This window comes from Pollachius pollachius, assembly GCF_949987615.1.
Source record: "Pollachius pollachius genome assembly, chromosome: 2".
Lineage (NCBI taxonomy): Eukaryota > Metazoa > Chordata > Actinopteri > Gadiformes > Gadidae > Pollachius > Pollachius pollachius.
The window spans coordinates 48953225-48972259 of NC_136935.1; the positions used below are offsets into that span (position 1 = coordinate 48953225).

General features: G+C 42.5%; 1 protein-coding gene across 1 annotated transcript; it reads left to right on the forward strand.

Moving 5' to 3' along the window:
* The first annotated feature begins 264 nt into the window (after positions 1-264).
* On the forward strand, positions 265-18721 carry LOC307070692 (integrin alpha-M-like). The gene is made up of 31 exons (XM_079729286.1): positions 265-367; positions 759-882; positions 2372-2460; positions 2727-2791; positions 2881-2995; positions 3628-3758; positions 3866-4008; positions 4516-4666; positions 6772-6907; positions 6993-7066; positions 7469-7589; positions 8342-8484; positions 9505-9651; positions 10128-10325; positions 10948-11078; positions 12209-12366; positions 13007-13164; positions 13620-13736; positions 14458-14528; positions 14613-14754; positions 14842-14940; positions 15403-15482; positions 15576-15653; positions 15771-15846; positions 15962-16069; positions 16172-16213; positions 16312-16437; positions 16546-16647; positions 16755-16781; positions 16873-16983; positions 17482-18721. The coding sequence occupies exons 1-31, from the start codon at positions 298-300 to the stop codon at positions 17563-17565; spliced, it is 3417 nt and encodes a 1138-aa protein (XP_079585412.1). The 5' UTR covers positions 265-297; the 3' UTR covers positions 17566-18721.
* The last annotated feature ends 314 nt before the right edge of the window (positions 18722-19035 follow it).

Below are 19035 nucleotides of genomic sequence, written 5' to 3' on the forward strand. Positions count from 1 at the left end.
GAAACTTTAGTTGAAATGTAGAAGTGAAAACTAGCCAAAAATATGGAAAAGTCCTCTTTTTCTATGTCTTAAAAAAAGGAAGTGTCAAAAAAGTGTTGCACCCACCACCAATGGTGTAGGATAACTTGTACACTTGTTTAGAAACAAATGCTTAGTATCCACCCTACTCCACCCAACTTGAAAACTCAAGAACAGAAGCCACGATACAATCTGCGATGGAAACACCCTTTTTGCAGAAATCGCAGGAAGTAAGACATTGCACTCTGTAAGGTGCAATCTTCTGTTTCCTCTTTAGCGATGAGCACTGCTGTGGGAAACATGTACGACCGCACTGGCTCCCATCTGCTGTCCTTCTTTGGGGTGATTGGTAAGATTATGCTTTGTAAACTTTCAAAATGATAGCATTCGCATGGAAATATTGGGTGTTTGTGATTTGTCTTAATAGTGGTCAATATGGCCTTGGGGTTCATAGTGGTTACTATGAAAAACTAATTGGATTGTATCACAGACAAAGATCTATAAGCGCCTTCAACATTTTAATTTATAAGTGGAGGAAAGTTCAGCTGAACCACTCAACCTAAACCACACCACAACTAAGCTCCACCACTTTGACTGAATACAATCTGAAACCTTGGTTGGTTTGCGGTGTCAGCCAGAAAACATGAACCTCCTCAAAAGCAACCTAATTCTTTTTGTTATAGAGTAAGACCCTTTTTATTTCTGGGGGGATTTTGAAACATTTTTCTAAACCTTTTCAGCGTTGTTGCAGCCTTTCTGCCTGGCCTTTAACATTGACACAACTGACCCCAGCATATACTATGGAGATGAAAATGGTTTCTTTGGACACAAGGTGCTGCAGGTCACCACTGGCGGAGACAAAGGGTATGTACATCAGAGCAGTTTCTGATGAAACTCACATCGGTTAAAAATTTGATGCTGAAATAAATTTGTGATTTATCACAGGAGTTCCACAATCTCCATTGGCTTTCGATTTCATCAATACATTTACATTTACATTTAGGCCATTTAGCAGACGCTTTTATCCAAAGCGACTTTCAATAAGTGCATTTGTTACAATAAGTACATTTGTCATAAGAAGTGAAACAATATATCGCTGTCGGTACAGTAAAGACGTTCATAGAACCAAGTGCAAGTATTACAATCGCTAGGCTAACCCATTCCCCGTGTAAAGCAGCGATAGCAGCTACTGTAGATGCTACACAATTAAGCACCTTGAATAAGTGCAATGTACTAGTGCCAGGACGTACAACATTCAATGGTGGCTGTGCATTGGTTTCTATGCAGAGTCGAGATGAACTCTGAACAGGTGAGTTTTGAGTCTTTTGCGGAAGCTGGTGAGCGACTGCGGTCCTGACATCGGTAGGGAGCTCGTTCCACACTGAGGTCCCAAAACAGAGAAAAGTTGTGACTTTGCTGATCGACCTTTGCTTGCTCTTAGCGATGGCGGTACCAGACGTCCAGCTGAGGTAGTTGAGCGGAGGGATCGAGCTGGGGTGTGTGGCTTTACTAATGCTTGGAGGGAGGCAGGGGCAGTTCCATCGACTGCCTTGTATGCCAGTACCATCATCTTGAATCTGATGCGAGCTATTACAGGGAGCCAGTGGAGGTCTCGGAAGAGGGTGGTTACATGTGAGAACTTTGGTAGGTTGAACACGAGGCGCGCTGCCGCATTCTGGATGCGCTGCAAGGGTTTAATCGCAGAGGCAGGGAGTCCAGCCAGGAGCGAGTTGCAGTAGTCGAGGCGGGAGATGACCAGTGATTGGACTAGAAGCTGAGCTGCTTCCCTTGTGAGGAAGGGCCGGATCCTGCGGATGTTGTAAAGTGCAAATCTGCAGGATCGGGCCACCGCAGTGATGTTTGCGGTGCAGCACAACTGATTGTCCAACACTACACCAAGGTTTTTGGCAGTTGGAGAAGGAGATACAGTGATGTTCTCAACAGTGACCAGTAAGTCCATGTGTGGGCAATCTTTCCCTGGTTTCAATAACTGAGCCTACTAGGCTGTTAGGACCCACCAGCTCTTAATCAAATCTTTTGAGTAGGGGTTGTTGTTCTTAATGTTTGATGAGGTTGTCTTAATGTGTATATATTGTATCTATGATATTACTTCTGTAAATTTGTGAATTAAATAACATTAAAAAGATTAAAATAAAGGACCCACCAGCTCTGGTTTTAAAATGTGGAGAAGCCGACTGCAAATATCTCGTAGTAATAGGTATGTTATACCTTGTCCATAAGCCCACTGCAAAGGATTCGTAGTATGAGTAATTTCATACCTTGTCCATAAGCTGACTGCAAATAATTTGTAGTAATAGTAATGTTATACCTTGTCCATGTCTTGTCCGTGCAGGATTTTGGTCACTGCTCCCCTGCAGCAAAATGGTTCAGGAACAGTCTGCAGATACATGAAACACACAAACAGCTGCTTCACCCCTCAAGGTAGTTAACTAAACAGAAAATATAGCAGCGATGAGGCCTTAACAGTAACCATAATTACTTGAATTAATTCAAGAATATGTATCTGATTATTGTAACAGTTAAACCTACTTTCTGAATTGTATTCCCACTGCTGTCTTGCTCGTCTAAAGACATTAACAGTCACCATAATTACTTGAATTAATTCAAGAATATGAGTGTGATCATTGTTAAGGGTAAACCTACTTTCTGAACTGTAACTTCCCTGCTGTCTTCCTCATCTCTTCCAGAGGCCATGCCAGTCAGGCTGTTCGGATGGTCAATCGCTGAGGAACCAACTCAGTCGAGATTCACGGTAAGAACGCAGACCCACTGATGAGTTGATTATCACATATACGTGATCTTACGTAATAACGGATCATCTGTGTTTCTGACCTTGGGTAGATCTGCAGTCCAAGTGTGGCTCATGAATGCTATGAGAACTCCTACCTGAATGGACAGTGCTACCAGCTCAATGCAAAACTTGAGTCTGAGTCGAGTTTCAAACCTGCTTTTCAAGGTAATGATTTAACAGAAACGCTTGCAGGAATTTGAGTGCAAATACTGTTCTTGGGGGGATAGGCTACTAGGGAAACAGATGGTCCTGTACGCCCTTATTCACCAACCACCACAGCCTTCATTCCTTCTTTTACCAATTGCTGGATTTACAATATTATTCACAAAACACACGATATAATACAACCATCTCTTGAATCAATTAATTATTAATTAATTAAGGTTTTTGCAGTTTATAGGCTCATGTTGGACAGACAAGTATTAATCGACCAATGAAATGAAGGGAATATTATTAGTTATAATAGTTCAATAGTTATAGATAGTTGTAACTTGAATGTCAATGCACACTTTTGGTTTAACGTTAAAGTTTCATTCCCATCGGGAAAGACAAGTGTTCACTGAAAAGTGACAACGAATACTTAAAAAATAAATAGTGTGTCCCTACTAAAATCTTATCAGTTGGGTTTTTTAATACCAAAATATATATTTTAATATCTAGGGATAACGCCTATTATATTTATCCTTATACACAGTTGCATAGTCAAGGTTTACATTACTTCATTCACAAAATTCTTATTTCATCCCTTAAACATGTATAATTAATGACCTATCTCATTGTTTGTCGTGTATTCACAGATTGTACAAAGAAAACAGTGGACCTCGTCTTTCTATTTGACGGCTCTGCGAGTATGACCAAGGATGAATTCAACAAGAACAAAGAATTCATTCTGGATATCATGAACAGCATTAAGAACTCCTCCATCAAAGTAACAAAACGCATCACAAATTGCATCATATCACAGTGATCTTGTGCTATTGTTTGTCACGCTTACTAACACTAATATCCTTGTATTATCCTGAATCCTATTTTCAGTTTGCTGCAGTCCAGTTTTCAACTGACCCTAGGAAAGTGTTTGACTTCAACGATTACCACAGCGGGAAGGCCACGGAGCTACTGAGGAACGAGATGTTCATGCGGTCTCTCACCAACACGTACCGGGCACTGAACTACACGCTGTGGGTTGAGACAAACGTCTTTCTGCCTTTGCATGAAATTGCCTTGTTTCAGGGATATTCAAGGATTTACAAGAACGGCATTTAGCAGTCGCTTTTATCCAAAGCAACTTACGTACATTTTTCAGAAGAAAGAGAAACGTGTTGCTGTTGGTACAATAAGGATGTTCAGATCACCAAGTGCCAAGCACCAATAATCAGTAGGTTAACCCATTCCCCGTATGCAACAAAGATAGCTAGGATAAGATGCTACATCCTATTTTTTAAGTGCAAGGACGTACAGCATACAATAAGTGCGTACATTAAGTGCAGGATCTTGAATAGGAAATAAAACGGAGTGTGTGACTATAGTTTGTGCTTGTTCCCCCCCCCATCACTGGCCCTCACCGCTCTGATTGTTGACCCAGTGAAAGTGTCACAGTGAGCCTGCGTTTACGTGCCCACCACCCAAGATGAGCCTCCTCCTCGTCATCAGCACTAATAAACAGGTTCATTGTGCGACGGTTTCAGGTACGAACTCTTTGAGAACCAGTCTGCGGGGGCCTCTCCCGACGCCAGCAAGGTCCTGGTGATCATCACAGACGGGGACCCCACCGACATAGACAGGATAAAGATTGTGGAGAAATATGATGAGAAAGAAATCATACGCTTTGTGATTGGGGTGAGTTGGAAACATGAATCCTCCTCTCGGGGGTGTGTCAGGCTCGTCTTCAGGTTGGGGGAAGACTTCTGGAAATGCTTGTGGTTGAATTTTGATAAACCGGTAACCTAGGTTTATACCTTGAACTCTCTTTCACCCTGCATTCTCCTTCATCAGATTGTGTTGTAGGAGTAAGATGGTAATCCATTTTATCCTCAATCCTAATAAATGTAGTACCACTGTTGGTTTAGACTTACATGTGAAACCTTTTTTTTTGCATGCTAAATCTAAAGATGCCCTATTTACTTATTTAAGTTTTACAATTTGGTTAATATTAAACACTACTATACACTGCAGAATATACATAAATATACACATATATATACACACACATAGAAACATATGTGTATATACAGTGGGGCAAAAAAGTATTTAGTCAGCCACCAATTGTGCAAGTTCTCCCACTTAAAAAGACGAGAGAGGCCTGTAATTTTCATCATAGGTAAACCTCAGCTATGAGAGACAAAATGAAAAACAAAATCCAGAAAATCACATTGTCTGATTTTTTAAGAATTTATTTGCAAATTATGGTGGAAAATAAGTATTTGGTCACCTACAAACCAGCAAGATTTGTGGCTGTCACAGACCTGTAACTTCTTCTTTAAGAGGCTCCTCTGTCCTCCACTTGTTACCTGTATTAATGGCACCTGTTTGAACTCCTTATCAGTATAAAAGACACCTGTCCACAACCTCAAACAGTCACACTCCAAACTCCACTATGGCCAAGACCAAAGAGCTGTCAAAGGACACCAGAAACACAATTGTAGACCTGCACCAGGCTGGGAAGTCTGAATCTGCAATAGGTAAGCAGCTTGGTGTGAAGAAATCAACTGTGGGAGCAATTATTAGGAAATGGAATACATACAAGACCACTGATAATCTCCCTCGATCTGGGGCTCCACGCAAGATCTCACCCTGTGGGGTCAAAATGATGACAAGAACGGTGAACAAAAATCCCAGAACCACACGGGGGGACCTAGTGAATGACCTGCAGAGAGCTGGGACCAAAGTAACAAAGGCTACCATCACTAACACACTACGCCGCCAGGGACTCAAATCCTGCAGTGCCAGACGTGTCCCCCTGCTAAAGCCAGTGCATGTCCGGGCCCGTTTGAAGTTTGCTAGAGAGCATTTGGATGATCCAGAACAGGAATGGGAGAATGTCATATGGTCAGATGAAACCAAAATAGAACTTTTTGGTAAAAACTCAACTTGTCGTGTTTGGAGGAGAAAGAATGCTGAGTTGCATCCAAAGAACACCATACCTACAGTGAAGCATGGGGGTGGAAACATCATGCTTTGGGGCTGTTTTTCTGCCAAGGGACCAGGACGTCTGATCCGTATGACGGAAAGAATGAATGGGGCCATGTATCGTGAGATTTTGAGTGAAAACCTCCTTCCATCAGCAAGGGCACTGAAGATGAAACGTGGCTGGGTCTTTCAGCATGACAATGACCCCAAACACACCGCCCGGGCAACGAAGGAGTGACTTCGTAAGAAGCATTTCAAGGTCCTGGAGTGGCCTAGCCAGTCTCCAGATCTCAACCCCAGAGAAAATCTTTGGAGGGAGTTGAAAGTCTGTGTAGCCCAAAAACATCACTGCTCTAGAGGAGATCTGCATGGAGGAATGGGCCAAAATACCAGCAGCAGTGTGTGAAAACCTTGTAAAGACTTACAGAAAACGTTTGACCTCTGTCATTGCCAACAAAGGGCATGTAACAAAGTATTGAGATGACCTTTTGTTATTGACCAAATACTTATTTTCCACCATAATTTGCAAATAAATTCTTTAAAAATCAGACAATGTGATTTTCTAGATTTTTTTTTTCATTTTGTCTCTCATAGCTGAGGTATACCTATGTTGAAAATTACAGGCCTCTTTCATCTTTTTAAGTGGGAGAACTTGCACAATTGGTGGCTGACTAAATACTTTTTTGCCCCACTGTATATATATATCCTGTCTAATGCATAACCAGCAGTAGCTTATTTGCAGTTACCAGAACCAACGTTGTGTGGCCTTTCCTCAGACATCAGGCTGCCAATGACTTTATGCTTTATCTGGATAGGTCAAAAAGGTGAAACTGGACAACCTTTACACCATCGCCTCAGAGCCCAAGTCCAACAACACGTTTCACATCAATAACTACGACGGACTCGCCGGAATCCTGAAGAACTTTGAAGAAAAGATCTTTAACATAGAAGGTACTGTGGTGTTTTCCCTCTGTATCAACGTCATTTGAATTATCCTATTCTTAACTCTATATTTTAATACAATTTTGTTTTTTAGATTCTCGAACGGCACTTTCTGAAAAACTGCAGTATGAAATGTCTCAGAGTGGGTTTAGTAGTGTCTACCACAAGGTAAAGGAATCTTATTTTCCCTTAATATTTCAGTTTTTGAGTTAAATCATACAGTATTTTCGTAAGATGTAATGGTGATCTTAAGTCCCTCCCCTCCTGCTTGTTGTATGTTGTACATCCTTGCACTTAATGTACACACTTATTGAATGTCGCATTTAGTTATAGTACTTAGTTATGTAGCATCTTATCATAGCTATCTATGTTGAACACAGGGAATGGGTTGACCTAGCGATTGTTGGTGCTTTGCACTTGGTTCTATGAACTTCCTTATCGTACCGACAGCGATATATTGTTTCACTTTCTTATGACAAATGTACTTATTGTAAGTCGCTCTGGATAAAAGCGTCTGCTGAATGCCCTGAATGTAAATGTAAAGCAAATGATCTTCTGTTTGATCTACAGGGTGCCTTGGTGCTGGGTTTGGTAGGGTCTAAAGACTGGCGTGGCTCGCTGTATGAACAGGACCGGGCAGAACCAGGGATACACATTGAGGACCCTGACATGGAGCAAAGCTCCTACATGGGTAATGATCTCAATGAAAATACCCTGAATCGACATATTGTTTTAAAGGGGACATATCATACCACCAGGTGTGAGTGTGATTAGCTATTACAAGCCGTTTTCAAAATGTGCAGCATTGTGACATCACAGGTGGGCGTGTCCATCTAGATGTGTGACGGATTGATGGACACGCCAACCTGTGATGTCACAATGCTGCACATTTTCAAACCTGCTTGTAATGGCTAATCACACTCACACCTGGTGGTATGATATGTCCCCTTTAAAAAATGCTTAGTTAAAGGGCTGGGTATCGCCACTGATTTCCCAAAAGGATTCGATTTCGATTCACAAGGTCCGGAATCGAAATAATCGATTCAGTTAGGGATATTTCAGTTGAAATACCAAATTTGCTTGAATGTGAAATAGATTCTGTAAAATGTACAAGGAACCATCTAACTTGGTGCATTAGTAAAAATATGAATGTTTACATTAAGAATTGACCCCGAAGCAGTAACATGAATGTACTTTTTATTTACTAATAGACGTAATAGGATGGCCGCTGCTCTTTATCTTAATGAGAGCTTTGACAAAAAAGTGGTGAAAGAATCCTATTGACTCCTTAACAGAGAGAGAGAGAAGAGTGAGCGATTGTTAAAGTAGCACAATTCAGAATCTGTGTGTGACGCCCCGCTGAGCGATGAGCTATAAATCAAAGTATTGATCAGTGATGGTAATAATCACGTGTCATTAAACACAGTGTGTGCCATCACGCAGGCTACTCTGTGGCTGCTGGAGAAAAGGATTCGGTGTCTCTGTACTTCACCGGGGCACCGCGGTACAGACACACAGGAGAGGTGGTGGTCTTCAGAAAGACGGGCAACACCTGGAAGGTGGTGCAAAGAGTGACCGGAGAACAGGTGGGGCCTCATTTCTTAATTATTATCTATACAGCTAGAATAATAAATGTAACCTTGAGGTTACCAGCCAACCCGCTCTACCTCCTGAGCTACTGCCGCCCCTAATAAACCAACAAGAGCGCTATCAATGTAGTCCTCTGTCATTTTAAAGCCCTTTCCCACCGGACAGACTGGAAGAGTCCCACTAACAACCACTAGCATCTTTTTGCCTGGTGGGAAAAGTTACAATCGGCGTTCATTCCCGGGACAAATGACTGCAGTAGTGGCTTTGGCCTCTGAGGGCCCGAAGCCGATAGAGGGCATGTGGTAAGCGTCATTTTGAATTCCAGAGCACCGTCTATCTGGTCCCTCGACGCGGTCCAATGGAGAATATTCTCTGAGCAGGTTGGAGGATCCAGAGTGTTCTTCGGTTGTGCCCAAAGAAGTGCGCTTCTTGCCGTCGAAAGAAATCGGTTCCCCTCCATGTACTATTAGCTGCCGAAACCTGCATGCTTTGGAACTCCTGCTACGGCCTCTCGTGGTCAGTGAGAAGGGAATAGAACGAGAGTCACGCTTGTGACCAGGGTTCTATAAATTCTAAAGGACCACCAGTGTTGTTTGTCACTCAGAACTTCTGTTGGAAGATACTATAGGAATCAACGCCCAAAGTCCAGAGCTCTGACTCTGACACTGTCATCCAAAATCCAGAGAACTGTAATTACATACGTTACTCAAGGTTTGATTCTGACCAGCTGCGGCCCTATTCGACATGATATTCTCTCTCAACCCACTTTCTAGTCTGTGAACACACAGAAACCTACATTCAGATGTATTCAGAATACCATCGAAATTGTTAAATATTATAAATATATTAGAATAAATAGCAGAGAAATGGACGTTTTCATCCAGAAACAAAATGTACTGTAGTTTCATGTATACGTACCATCGCTCCAATAGTCCAACCCAACAAACGCTTTTCCAACCTATTGCAACTTTATACCTTCAAATGTACCTTTCTATTTGAATGCCCTGCCTGCCCAGATTGGCTCATACTTTGGGGCGGAGCTGTGCCTGGTAGACGTCCAATCAGACGGCCACGTTGACTTCCTCCTGGTGGGTGCGCCCCTGTTCCACTACCCTCAGGAGAAGAGAGAGGGGCAGATATACATCTACAAACTGACCAAGAAGGTGAGGCAAGGGTTCATCTGTGGAGCTCTTGTTCATCTGCGAATGTGAATAATCTTCACATGCTGTCAAATTACTAAACCGTTAGCCTCATAGCATAATTGCCTAAATCATATTTTGGCCAAATTGTGATATTTTACCTAACTCTACTATCCTTAACGCTGCTGATTCACTGTGCCTCGTTGGCTGTATCCTAAGCCAATCAGAGTGCTTTTTACACTCCATAATCACTATCTGCCCCCATTTGACTGAGGGCGTTCATTCCGCGCCATTCATCAATTCGCATCGCAGGTTTTATCAGGCGACAAATTCACGTCTAAACGCGTCTTTGCATTGACTTTGTATGGAGTCGCGCCGCCCCCTCTATTTTGGTGTGAACGTACCTTTAGGTATTTTTGACATTGAAGCCAAGATAAACCTTAAAATATGACTTAAGACGATTATGCTACGAGACTAACGAAATGCTAACGTTCTGGCAGTTGGAGCTGGAGAGCGTGCTGAACGTGACGGTGCCGTCGCGGGGCCGCTTCGGCACCACGGTCTCATCCCTGGCCGACCTCAACGGGGACGGGCTCAGGGACGTTGCCGTGGGGGCCCCCCTGGAGGACGACCTCAGGGGGGCCGTGTACATCTACCTCGGCCACCAACACACCGGGATCCGCCCCGCCTTCAGCCAGGTCAGTAAGGCACCGCTGTTAAACGAAGAACACCGAGGCGACATGTTGCCTGTGCTCGTCTCATTGACGTTGTTTCTGCATTCATTGACCAGACACCACCGTAGTGACCTGGGCCTTGGAGAGATGCTGGGGCCAATAGTCCAGTCTTCTTTAATTAGAAAGCAGTTCATTATGGTTGACATGTAGCTGAATAACATATGTAAAAATAAGTTATGTTTAAGAACTCTATTTTTAATATGAAGTGAATTCCATATTAAAACAACATACTTATTGGTCGTTTTGGTAATCGTTGAAAATGTGATACAGGATAATACAAGAATACTAGTATCAATGTGTGTGACAAACACACATTGCTATTCGTTATATCTATATGCTATTCGTTATATCAAAAATAAACTCGCTGACGCTTGCAGATCCATAAAAGTATCTGAAGTCACTCAAAAGTGACTCAAAAGTGACTCCAAAGCCACGTCAGATACAGGCCCTTAAGTAGCAGGTACGAGGAGGCCATCTTGCTCCAGGATGCCTAAGCTGCGTACATGGGGGACAGAACCCTGTAGCGTTCGGCTCGGGGGTCGAACTCTGCGGCCCCTGGGTGACCCTGCCGTCTGCCGTGTTTCAGAGGATCACAGCCCATCCAGGGAACGCCCGGATCCGTTTCTTCGGCCAGGCGGTGGACGGCAACGCCGACCTGGGGGAGGACGGGCTGGCTGACCTGGTGGTCGGCTCGCGTGGCGCTGCTGTCGTCTTGAGGTACGTGTCCCGTTACTTCACCGCCGTGGAAACGTTTAAGGGCTGATTATGGCCCAACGTTCACGCAACGCAAGGGGGTTACGGACCCCTTACGTCCTTGCGGACCCTCCTTGCGTCCACCGCAAGGGCCTGACGTGCACCTCCCAAAAATGTTAACCTTCCGTCAAGGCGACGCAGCAGCAAGGGCTGTGATTGGTCCGCTTACTAAAACCCGACGCAGAACCATAAAGGTTCACAACTGCGTCGAAGCGTCTGCATGGTCGTTGCGTTGCGTGAACATGGAACCATAATCAGCCCTTCAGCGACAGGCTAACGTTCACCTTTAGCAAGATCGGCAAGGACAGACTTTTAAATGAATTGCATTTTGTGACTTTAAGCCTGCAACGTTAAGTTGATTTTAGATTTGCATCTTTATGCTTTATTCATGAAGATACAGTGAGTTAGACATGAAGGTTTGGGGGAGAGAGGGGAGGACACGCAGCGAAGGACCATGGGCAGTAATCAAACCCGGGTCGCTGCCATAAGGACTGAGCCTTATTGGTTACCACACCACCTGGTGGGGGCTGAATCTCTTTACTAGCACAACCCTGGTGGTGTACGGTAGTTCTTGCATTCCTAAATCCCACTTTAGCACTTTTGAAGGCCCCATCTCATAAATGACATTCTGAACGAGAGCAGAGAATGTACTGGGGTCTCACTGAACTAGATACGACTCAAAGTGATGAACTGAAGAAACCATTTAGGGGTTTAAAAAATCAAACCACTAAATGGGTCTTAGTTGTCTTAACTCAATGTGACGAACAGAAGCAATCAGAACAAATTAAAGGACTGATATCATGCTACTAGCTGTGGGTGGATTAGCCATTACAAGCCATTTGAAATCTGCCTTTCCCTGTTCCCTACTAGTGACATCCCTAGTGTCCACCTAGATGTATGCTGGATAGATCAGTTTACCAGCCTAACCCGTGGAACGTGGCAAATGTTGCTGATCTATTCATCATACATCTAGGTGGACATGCCCACTAGTGATGTAACCAGGGCCCAGGGGGAAATGGCTTGTAATGGCTAATCACACTGACACCCGGTGGCATGATATCACCCCTTTAACCCGATCCTCTGATGTCATCCAGGTCCAAGCCAGTGGTGAACGTCAAAGCCCACCTGCACTTTAAACCTGCAGAGATAAGCACTGCCAGCATCCAGTGTCCACAAACCCAGGCTGGGGGTCTGCCCATGGTCGTCCTTACCACGTGCTTCGACTTGGCTGAAGTGACACGCAGCCGGAGCGGTAAGCGAGGGCATGAAGCAGTACCCTGCCTGATGCTTGTGATCGTTTGTAAGTGAGCATTATGGTTCAGCTAGACTCCGCCCACTCGACTATTGCGGAAGATATGGGTGAGCCAATCACATGAAGGCCAAACAATTCTACAGTTGAACACACCGACCACACTCCTTACACCATGCTCATCTACCCCCAGAAAGGTAGTCTGACATCTTGTAAAGAGCCGATAAACGATTTACCACAAATGTAAATGGTTAATTGACTGCTTTTATATTGCGCTTTTCTAACCAGTGGCTACTCAAAGCGCTTTACAATATTGCTTAACATTCAGCCATTCATGCACATATTCACACACCGTGTCAACCATGCAAGAAGACAGCCAGCTTGTCGGGAGCAGTCAGGTCGAGGTGTGTTGCTCAGGGACACCTCGACACTCCAGGGATTGAACTAGCAACCTTCCGGTTACCGGCCAACCCGCTCTACCTCCTGAGCCACATGCCGCCCCCATGTGGAAAAATTTCCTGATAAATAAATATGTTTAAGTTTATAGAAGAATAATAAATAGCCTTATAGCCTAATAGCCATGCCTTAAGGGCGTGGACAAGTTGAAGCACTAAAATACAATTCATCTTTAACGTGTGCCTAGGAACTACGACCAGACCACTGAACATCTCCTACAGCCTGTATGTGGATCCTCTGAACGCTGCAGGCCGTGGGTTCTTCAGTGAAACAGGCAAACAAGATCTTCATCAGACTGTGGAGCTGACGACCAAACACTGCTTCTATCACTCCGTCAGCATGCCGGTACGCAGACTCCACTAATGATTCACTCCTTGTTTCCATTTTAGAAAAGTTGGTTGATAATGCCTTAGTTAAAAAAATACAAATTTACATAAACATTGGAAATGTTTTGTCCAATGCAACTTTCAATAAGTACATTTGTCAGAAGAGAAACAATATAGATCTGTCGGTACAGTAAGGATGTTCATAGAACCAAATGCAAAGCACTATGAATTGTAAGGTTAACCAATTCCCCAATTACAACAAAGATAGCTAGGATAAGACTCTACACAATGCTAAGTACACATTTTAAAGCGCAAGGACGTACAACATACAACAACGGCGTACACTAAGTGCTATGTGATGCTAATGATTGGATTTTATACTGTAAAACATTTTTTGGGAGTAATTTTTACTAGAGAGAGTAATTGAAATAAATAGAAAGATGTCCTGTACCACTGACTCGTTTCTCTTTGTAGAACTGTGTGTACGATACATTATCACCCGTCATCATCAGACTGAACTATTCTCAACATGAAAGCGAGAAAGCCGCCAACATCCTGAATGCAGACAGCGCCACAAAGACTGCTACTGAGGTATGGTGATAACTAAATGGTAGTCGCTCTAACAGATCTCTATGCATACAGATATGCATCTCTATGCATCTGGATATATCTGTATCTGAAGGGATTTCCTGCATGTATTTGTAAAATACCATTACAAACTACATCTCTAAAACATAGATCTGGAGGACATGTTTATTATGCCTTCACATTTGCAGATTTGCATGCCTTTGTAGATCATTTTTAGAAGATACAATATTATCATTTGCAATAGTACCTCTTTGAATTACCGCAAAGGAAAACTTTGGGATTTCTTTGTACCTAGACCCTATTTTCCAATAATTTTGTCTGTTATTTTATTTTGATATATATCCTCCTTATCTAATTCATGTTTCTCTTACCAGTAGATTAAGTGTGTGTTTGTGTGTGTGTGTGTGTGTGTGTGTGTGTGTGTGTGTGTGTGTGTGTGAGTAAATCGTTTTGTTCCAAGTGTTCGAAGGCCTAATCTAGCACAATTGTATCTCTGTCCCAAAACACTGCATATTTAGCAAACTCTAAGCCTTATCACTTTTACACAAGGCTTTCCACCTCAATTAAACTCTCACCCGCAGCCCACAATCTACCGTGATTCAATACATCATCCTCATGTGCTTCACTTCACCCCAACATTTGGGCACATCTTTGTTACTCAATGACTCACAATCTGTTGTTCTATTGCATCCCAGAAGAAGGTCCAAACGTCTCTGTGTTTCAGGTCCCCTTCGAGAAGAACTGCAGAACCAACGACACCTGCATAGCAGAACTGGAGGTGGACTTCACCTTCAAGTACGTCCAGCACACATCCAACACATAACCGTTGGTCCCTGTACCACACACGAGTCTGTGACTAACGGGAACTCGGTCTTCCAGCGCCCCGACGTTAGTGGTGGTCAACCAAAAAAACTTCAACGTGACCCTGAGACTGACCAACAAGGGAGACGACTCCTACAACACCAAACTCTACCTCTTCTACCCCCCCGGCCTCTCCTTCTCCATGTTGAATCGGTTAACGGTGACGGAGCACAACAAGCAGCGTCTCTTCTTTATATAACGCCTTAGAGATCGGCAGTTTGAACCATTTTTTTTCCGTTCTCAACAGTCGAGCCGGCCAACGCTGCCGTCCTGTAAGGACCTGGAGGGGGTTCTCGACGAGACCATGTGTGGGGTCAACCTCCCCGTGTACCACAGTGGGACCAACGTGAGTTCATAGATAGCCGATATTCACATGCAGGGGTGCTTAAACAGTGCATATCAAACAGTCAAGTTGTGTTCGAAAGGCAGTGTTATGTAGTGGGTGGTGGGTCAGGCCTGGTGCGGAAGATGACCACAGCAAGGGTATTGTAACAAGGAGCCATTGTGTTTAAATTACCTTCTTACTAAACTACTTTTGAGTTGAGTTGTTGTTGCTGAATCCATCGTCCTTAGACTGTTGTTACTCTGACATTGGCCTCCTCACATCTTGACCATCTGGCCCATGCAGGGGCTAAATATTTCCATCGAATAAAGATCCCAAGTTACTACAAGATTGAGCTAATCAAGCATTTTTGTGTATGTTTATGCAATGTTTAGTGAGTTATGCAAATGTAACCTATGAAGTATTCTACAAGATGGATGTGACTAACATGTGAACATTTTGTGTTTCTGTCTTTTACATTTCAAGGCCACATTTCAAGCTTTGTTCCGCGTTATGGACTCATATGACTGGGACAGCGAAATGTCAATGACCATTACAGGAAAGAGGTACATTTCTATTTGTATCTATTTGATTATTATTCAGAATTGATTTGTTGTTAATGTATTTGATTAATCATTGTCATGTGCTCTGTTGTGCAGTGATAATAACAACTCCACCATGAGCTCAATGACCAAATCCATCCCAGTACAATATCAAGTGGTCTTAACAGTAGTAGTGTAAGCATACATTTTAAATAGAAATTGCATTGATGCTGTGTGTAATTAACGCAATCATCAGTTTAACTACTGAAGTATATCCAGTATTTAGTATTTGATCCCCTTCACTTTTTGCAGGCATGAAGACACAATAACCAACCTTAACTTCACTCTAGAAGATCAGGCACCAAAGGAAGTGGTTGTCATATACAAGGTAGAAAATAAGCGCTATTGATATTTGTCATATTCATAATGGAATGTTATTACCAATACAAACATCTTTCGAACTGATTTTGAATACCTAATGATGTTCTTGTTCCAACCCTCAGGTGAAGAACCTGGGTTTAAAAGAGTTGCCTGTTGCTGTGTCCGTCACCATCCCTACAAAAATGGAGTATGACTTTGAAATCAACAACTATCGAGTGTTTGTTGAAGAGGTATCAGGTGGCATTCATAAGAGTAGACACTTTCAACAATTATAACTGTTGTTATGACAATAATTGCACAAATTATAACTCGCCCCACTTTTTCCTTTTTAGGGAAATCCATGTGTGAAAAAAAAGAAGACTGACGCTTCAGAAGTAAATGAACACAACACAACCAAAATTATCATAACAATATCCACTAGGAATATGTTATGATAACGTTATCGTACTCAACTAACCCTTTTTTACAACAGAAGTGCTTGTCTAACATAACCTGCACGACCGTGGTGTGTGAGCCCTTCACTCTGGCCAGTTACTCCACCACTAAGGTCATTCTGTCCGGGCACGTATCATTCAAGAACCTGGAGCAACTGGCAAAGGTTTGTGTGCGCATGCCCTCACTTCAGCGCTGATCACTCGGTTACAGTTTCCATTTCTACTGTTGCATTATTTTGTGATAAATAAATCCAATATTTTTCCCTTCTCAGGGCCGGTCACTGCTCAAACTATTCACTGGCGAAACACAACATGTGATATGGAGAAGCGTTGTAGAAGTGACCTATGACAAACACCGCTATGTGCAACAATCGGTGAGGGTCTATGCACTAAAAATGACTGCGTTGTCGCTTTGTGCAAAAATTGGGTATTGATTATAATCTCAATTCGTTTCTTCTAACTCGCATATTCTCGACTTCAGAACGAAGCCAGCTTTCCCAGAGCACAGGTATGCATTCACTTTTGTAAAGAAACGTAGAACCCAATGTGAAAAACGCAAGGGCCCTTTCATGACTTCTATCTCCTTTTTATCTTTGTAGCCTTTTATCCGAGTTGAACTGATCATGGTTCCTGATATAATACTCATCGTCGTCGTGGGATGCAGTGTAGGCGTGCTTCTTCTACTCATCTTTGCTTTGCTTATGTACAAAGTGAGTTGGACTTCACACATGATGTTTCCCACTGGAAAACACACATACACAGACCTGTCCGAGAGCCTTGTCTGAGAGCCTTGTCCCCTCGATTATGACAGAAAGCCCTTTAACACATACATTCTGGAACGGAATTTATTATTCGGGATTGGGAAAGAAAATAAAATACAAACTGAGCAGACAACAAAAATGTCTGATGCCAGTTTGAAAAAGAATCAAATCTCGAAAGGTTTGACACATCTACATGCATCAACTCGAAGGACCCGACTGTGAAATAAGTCGGCCATCATTACTGCCCGCCAAGGCCTGACGTCTCTTTGTGAGACACAACCGTTTGATGGTTATTTAACGTTTTTAGATCCCGTAGTTGAAATGAAGTACTTAGGTTAGTGACTAGTCAGTACGTCAATAGCTCATTGAAAGATACCTTCAATTAGCCAGAATTAACCAATTAACCCAGTTCACCTCAATGTAACCATGTGTTTCTGTCAATCCCAGATGGGGTTCTTCAAGAGGAAAACAATGAAATATTACCAAGAGCAAGATGAGACGAGACGCCTGGAGCCCCTGCTGAATCAGTGACTTGGGAAAACCCAGAGGAGAAGCCACTTCTCCAGGGTGCTGATATCCAGAAGCAGACTGCCAACGGGAGCCATCTTGGTTCCAGTGAAGGCCCAGGAGAAGACGCTGTCACAGAACAGCCCTTCAGCCCTGGTTGTTTAGGATTGGTCGAATTAAGATGTCCCATTCATCAATTGGACCAATACGGTCTACATTAATTTAAACTTTTACCCCATCTTAAACGGACAGCTTTTGGCTTTTCGAAAAATAAATGTATAAGTATGTAAAATAGCTGAAAATTGCTAGATATTTCTGATCATTTGTTTGGAGTGAGAGAAAGTGAACAAATCAAAACTATGATTATTAAGTAATGCAACTGTCACAGGAGTGAAGATTTTGGACGATGCAGAAATTGCTTAACCAAGATTACGTTTTGCGAGAGAGTAAAAATGCTTCAAAACTAACAACTCAAAAGGATAAAGGTCAAATTTCATTAAAGTTCCTGGATATCCTGGAAGGGATCTGAACACGCAAGGAAGGCAAATGTTTATACATGGGGTTTGGATATCAAAGCGTAATGGTATATTTGAATTAAATCTGTGATTAAATGTGTATGACCCATTGTAAGTCGCTTTGGATAAAAGCGTCTGCTCTTATCCATAAATGTAAATTGTAAATGTAAATCTTTGTTGAATCCAAAATTCAAGGTATCACAAACCTCAAATGCTTTGTTTATATTAAATTTTGCGGAATAGTGATTATGCACATATATTACATTATTAAATAAAGACCACAAAGTCACTCTCTGACTTAAAGGTCCTTAAGGTAAGCACTTTGTCTCTGTCTGCAGGTTTGTGACCGAGAGACCTTGCTAGAACCTATGTATTGTGGTCAGAGTTAGTTTCGGTAGCAGCAGTCTTCTCCTTCCGGTTTATATCTGGTGACTGTTAAGCTCTTCTGCAGAAGGAAGTGGTCTTAGAAGAACAGGATGCGAAAAATGTGTGCACATTTTCATATTCAGTATAACTCATTGAGGCCCATGAGTTTTTGTTCTCTTGCCTTGGTTAAACTGCTTAAATGAAATGGCAACAAATATATATACTGTATATGGGATTTGTACTCATGTTGAACAACATTATGATTCACAGTAAAACACTTTTTTTATTAAATAAATACATTTGGGATTTAAATATTACTTACATGTTGGTGAGTTTATTCATTATTCTTCTGGCCTGGTCCATCAAGGTTTGGTCCTGTGGCAAACAGCTATTTGCCGCCATTTCTATCCATATGATGCATGACAAATGACGACGGTAATTGTATTACAACTGTCCTTGTATTACCCTTCCTCAGCCAGACGTATTAGTTATTTCTATAATTTGACATGGTTTAGCAAAAAAACTTAAATTGGTCAAAACGTTCAATTACATTGTTTTGTGCAAACTACCAAAACAGATTTCCGAATTTAGCTCGCTAGCTACCTAGCATGAG

Coding starts and splice junctions, on each gene's coding strand:
- LOC307070692 (XM_079729286.1), top strand. CDS start 298: ATGAGCACTGCTGTGGGAAACATGTACGACCGCACTGGCTCCCATCTG. Junction 10,326..10,947: donor TCCGCCCCGCCTTCAGCCAG/GTCAGTAAGGCA, acceptor GCCGTGTTTCAG/AGGATCACAGCCCATCCAGG. Junction 14,755..14,841: donor CCATGTTGAATCGGTTAACG/GTGACGGAGCAC, acceptor CGTTCTCAACAG/TCGAGCCGGCCAACGCTGCC.